A 5283-nucleotide genomic window follows, 5' to 3' on the forward strand; every position below is an offset into this window, starting at 1 on the left:
AGCTCGACCACTCCTCGTGGCCCTCCTGGGCGGCGAGCATCATCAGCGTGATGCCGCCCACATCACCCGCCCCGCAAGTCGCATTGACCCGCCCGCCGCTTTCGAGCCACGCCAGCAGCGCCGCCTCGTCGCCTCGCCAGGCCGCTTTCCGCACCGCCACTTCTCACTCGAATCCGGAATGCGTGTGCGTAGTACGTGGGGCGTAGCGCGCCTGGAGAGGCACACCCCGATCGGCCGAAGGTGGATGCAGAAGACAGAATCGTAATACGCAAGACATTTGTAGCTCATTCAGGCGCCACTTGGCTCGGGCACGACACCGAAATACGCGACGTCTGGCCGACGCACTATGGATCGCGGGCGCGTATTTACATAACATGGCCGATCTGTGCATTCTGGGCGACTACATATGCGTAGCAGTACAGACCACCTCCGCTGCACTGAGGTGTCCGAAAATTCTTTTTATCGTCACTGGGCTTTGCCAGTGCGCGCCACCAGTCCCGTGCCCAGTGTCGTGCGAGGGAGTTTGTTGTAAAATCTTTTTTGTCGGGTACGGGACTGGCCTCGAGGGACTGGCACTGCAAAGGCGACGGCTTCTAATAGAAGCCGTCGCCCTCACAGATGCCGTCCTCCTCACAGAAGGCGTCGTCGGAATGGTAGTCAGGCGGACGAGACTATCCCTGATCCTGCTGAACAAGCTCCTCTTGTAGCTCGATCGGTCACACCGCCATCGCCGTCGGGGAGAGGGGGGACGACACTGCCTCGGCAGCGTGCACCTCGATCCTGTGCCGTGTTTGTTATGACCCCCCCCAATGAACACACCAGCGAGGGAGGGCGAGACGATCGGAGGGGTCCCGTACCATGCGGAATCGACCCTACTCGAGTATCAAGTGCTCAAGTGCTCAAGTCAGGCGGATGGTCGAATCCGCGAGCACCGTGGTGCTCGCCGAGAGGACCATCCCCATCATCCTCCGACTCCATCCCCCCCCTCCCGTCGCTCCCGCCGCGCCTCCAGTCGGCATGCGCCTCCAGTCGGCATGCGTCGTATATCTCACATTTACTTGATAAACCAGCCGATCCAACAATCCTTTCGGTTTATCGGGACGCGCCGGGATATCAAGTAAATGCCAGATGAATATCGTGTGTAACGACGCCCGGCCACAGCAGTGCATGTACATGCCAGTCGAGGACCTCGCCGCGGCGCACTGGCGCCGCTTCGTCTACCTCAAGCTGGCGCGTCGATGGCACGCGCTCTGGTGTCGCTGGAGCCCGAGCGGCGAGCTGCGCTCCGTCTTTGATGCCGAGCGGGCCTTTGAGCCGACGGGAAAAGGCTGCTCGATGCAGGTCGTGTACCACTACCGCGACGAGCGCGGCACGGTTGCGGAGGGTCCGCAGAGCGGCCCGTGGCACCTCACCGAGGAAGCCTGCAGCACGCCGCACGGGATGCTCCACCCGGCCTCGCCCGAGATGACGACGCTGCTGCTGCCCGGAGGGCCGAGCGCGTGGTGCATGAGGCGGAGCCCGGCGGGCACTCCCTGCGCCGCCGAGCTCTTCCTCCACCACGGCGACCACCTGAGGATGAGCGCCGGCGTCGTCCACTCCGCCGACGGAACGCTGCAGCAGCTCGCCCTCGTCCGCGAGGACGCTCGTGGGCCGTGGCCTTCGGCCGCCGCTGCCGAGGGCTGGTCCGAGAGCTGCGAGGCTGCGGCGGTCTGCGGCGCGGAGCTGGAACGCGCGCTCGAGCGGGCGGCCGCGCCGACGCGCGCGCCCGGCTCCGGCTTCGCAGTCAGCGCCTCGCTCGAGCAGCGCTCGCTGGCCGGCGCCGCGTGGCATAGCACGAGGGTTGGGTCGGCGGCGGCGGCGGACGCGGTGCTGCTGTGCGCCGGCGGGACAGTCGCGGTGGTGGCGCCCGCGCGGCGCGTCGCCAACCAGCCCTTCTCCAGCGCCGCCGCGTGGTGGCCTCCGCAGCACTCGACGGCCGACAGCGGCGAGGGCGAGGCAGGCGGCGGCAGGCGGCTGTACACTGTCGAGGCGCACTGGGATGCCGAGGGCGGGCTGGCGGAGGTGCGGTGGCTCGTGTTTGAGGCGTGATGGGAAGGGCCACACACCGGCGGCTGGTCTCCGCCATGGAACCGCTGTCAGTGTGAGCGAGTCTGGTGAGCCAGCAGGGCTGTCAGAGGAGACAGAGATATACACATAGTCATAGAGCCGTAAGAGAGAGCGCGCGGTGTGTGTGGAAAGTGTTAGCCCTTTGATATTTTTAACAGCAGAGCCGCAAACCTCAAAAAGAAATTTCTTTTCGTGTGAGAGTGGAGTGGAAGCCGTCGCCCGCAACTGGCCTAATAAATAAATTTAAATCAGTAACCAGCCTCCGGTGGGGCCCCCCGCTACCATCCAAACCCGAGTACCGGTCTACTATCATAGATAGAGGCTCAAGTGTGACATAAGTCCACACACATACGACATACACATACACAAAGCAACTCTCACGACACACGGGCACCGGGTGGAGCGGCGGCGGCGGCAGCAGCACGCGCGGGCGGACGGATTCGGACGGGGCGGAGCAGCGACCGCCTGGGCGGCCGCTGCTCTGGCCATGCCGCTCCGTTTGGCGTTGGCCACGACGCTGCCTTTCGCCGCCGATGGCTGCTCTCGCGACCCTCTCGTTCGCGCCGTCTGCCAGAGCGCGCCGTCTGCCTTGTACATACCGGGGGAAGTAGACACCACAGATACGCACACACCGACGCCCGAAGTGCGAAGAAGGACGAGGAAAGTCTCGGCTTTGGTTCTCACGCCCCGGCGGGGGGGTGATATTGGATGGGCACCCCGTGCCGCCGCGAGAAAAGGGCCCGTCTCTTCCCGCGATGTGTCGCGGACAAACCCAAGTAGAAGCGGGTTCGGGCGCGCGTGCTCCTCTTCGTTCATTTTCGGGCGAGGGTGGCACCACGCCGCGTGGGGCGAGAAAGAAAGAAAGAAAAAAACGGACAAGCCAAGGGAGGGATGGGAGGACGGCACGCCGCCACGTGGGGCGAGGGGGCAAGTTTGTGGGAACGAGAGAATCTTTTGTCCCGCTAGCCACGTATCTAGATATCCACGGGCGCTCCGGGCGACGATGAGCACAACGCTGCGCCGCTCTGGCCGCCGCCTCGCCGCTGCCGCCACCGCCACCGCCACCGACGCTCCTCCACCGCTGCTCGCCCTCGCGCGACCTGTCCGTCCACCGACCTCTCCGCCCGCGCGTACGCCACCGCCGCCTCCACCGCCGAGTCGAAGAAGCCGATGAAGATCTGTCGTCCGTCCACCGTGTGGTACGCCGTGAAGCGGCCCGACGCCCAGGGAGGTCGGCGGCCGCGCGAGCCCGGCGCCTGCTCCTGCTTGCGTACGCCTGCGTAGCCTGTGCTGCTGCGACTCGAGAGGTGCAGCCGCCAGCCCTGCGCCTCTGTCACCACCGCCGGCGCCTCCCCCGCGGGGCCCGTGTGGGATGGACCTGCGAAAGCGCGGGGAAGGGAGAGTGCATTGAGAAGGCAGAGCCTGAGCACAAGAGGGGGGCTTGCTCGCGAGCCTTGACTTGCATCGACTTGATTACAACGAGTCCAATCGAACACGGGGTCTGGCTCTCCGGCTCAAAACCGCTCCGCATTGATCGGCAACCTCGCATCAACGTCGAGCAGTGTGGGGCACGAGTATGGGAGAGAGGAGTGCGCAACGGGAATGCATGTGGGGCAAACGGGTCAGCAAGTGAGTGGACCACGCGCCAGCACCGCACACATCGGCCAACGAGTGCGTCCAGCGCATGCCGTTCTCCATCACCGTCTTGTCGATCGCCCGCGCGTACGCCACTGCCGCCTCCACCGCGGTGCCGAAGGAGCCCGCGAGTTTGTTATGCCTCCCGTTTACCGTGTACTGCACTATGAAGCGGTTGTGACTCTTCGACACCCCCCTGTATCCGGTGCTGCTGTTGCGGGAGAGGTGCAAGCGCATTCCCTCCGCCTCTGCCACGCACGCACGCCTTGCCCTCGCTCGACGAATTGCTCGACGAGTGAGCGACCTTTTGTCAAACTCATCCCACTTACGCTGCAGAAAGCCAAGCGTTGCGCGATCCGGCTCTTCCCGTTCCGTTGGCCTGCTCGAGAATGACCTGCCCCGAAACTGCATGACGAGCGGCCGAAGTTGTTCGCCGAACTCATCAGGAGGGGGCGGCGGACCGACCTCCGCAACATGGGTCTCGGCCTCGATTGCATGCACGGCCTCGGTTGCCAGCCTCTCGGCCTCCAGCCTCTCGGCCTCCTGCCGACCCATGCGCACGCCCTCCTTCGAGCGGGAGGGGGACGCGCCAGCACTCCTCATTGCCTCCGTTCTCTTGCGTCGAATCGTGTTGCGGTGCGGCAAGCAATCAAACGCGTCCCACTTGGATCGCAGAATGCCGAGAGTGGCGTGGTCTCGAACTTCCCGTTCCGTTGGCCTGCGCGAGAATGATCTCCCCCGGAACTGCATGACAATCGGCCGAGGTTGCTCGCCAAACTCGTCAGGGAGCAGCGGCTCGGCCTCCGCAACATGAGCCTCGGCTTCGATCGCACGCCTCTGTGCGAGAGAAAAAATTGACGATCGCCTTGCGTCGGCAGCCAGAGGCGGCGGGGCGGCGGGAGAGGGCGGTGGTGCGGGCGGTGATGCTGATGATGTGGCCATTGGCCGCCGCCGCGTCCTCTTTGCGAGCGCTCTCGGCTTCCGTCCCTTTTTACGCTTGTCCCCCCCCTTGCTCGTATGTCTGACTTTTCTGCGGGTCAGGCCGGGGCCTCTCAGCAGTCTACTTGGGTTTGTCGTCATTAGTACGAAACCTCAGAAGGCCATGGGCGCCGAGAGAACATTCCCCCGAGAGGACAAGAAGAAAAGGCTTCGCACCCTCTCCTTGCGCAGTGACCCTCGCTAAAAGTGTCGCCGTTATCGGGGCACGCTATCCTGCGCAGGCAGGGCAAGCGGGGGAGGGGGGCAGTCCCTTTGACGTATGTATGTATCTCTGGGTTCTGTCTCCAGTCTCGGAGGGGGGCAAAAAGATAAGAAGATCTTTTTTTTTTGCGGTCGGATCCCCGCTCGGAGATCACTTTTCCCGTACCAGCCGAAGGTGGCGTCTCCTTCGTGGGATCCCCTCCCCCCCCCCCCCCCCGCTGACGTGTCGACTAGGTCCAGCCCTGGGTGGCGCAGGTTGTGACATTTGGCGATTCCGCGACTTACTGGGGCCCTGAGCCGCTACCCGGGGGCGATTTTTTGTGGCCCGGACATGATACTGAT

General features: G+C 64.3%; 2 protein-coding genes across 2 annotated transcripts in view; both read left to right on the forward strand.

Moving 5' to 3' along the window:
- Window positions 1-1173: 1173 nt before the first annotated feature.
- EMIHUDRAFT_227972 (Hypothetical protein) lies at window positions 1174-2088 on the forward strand (the record flags this gene model as incomplete). Its single annotated transcript, XM_005787325.1, has 2 exons — window positions 1174-1707; window positions 1966-2088. 2 exons carry the CDS (start codon window positions 1174-1176, stop codon window positions 2086-2088), a joined length of 657 nt encoding a protein of 218 aa, XP_005787382.1.
- Window positions 2089-3790: 1702 nt separating this feature from the next.
- The window catches only part of EMIHUDRAFT_110989 (hypothetical protein), a gene marked incomplete at both ends in the record, with an annotated part of 3340 nt that continues 1847 nt past the window's right edge, over window positions 3791-5283 (forward strand). Inside the window, 2 exons of the mRNA XM_005787326.1 lie at window positions 3791-3853; window positions 5176-5196. Of these exons, the coding sequence (XP_005787383.1) occupies window positions 3791-3853; window positions 5176-5196 (84 nt within the window). The remainder of the gene's footprint in view (window positions 3854-5175; window positions 5197-5283) is intronic.

Source organism: Emiliania huxleyi (genome assembly GCF_000372725.1).
Source record: "Emiliania huxleyi CCMP1516 chromosome Unknown EMIHUscaffold_143, whole genome shotgun sequence".
Classification (NCBI taxonomy): Eukaryota; Haptophyta; order Isochrysidales; family Noelaerhabdaceae; genus Emiliania; species Emiliania huxleyi.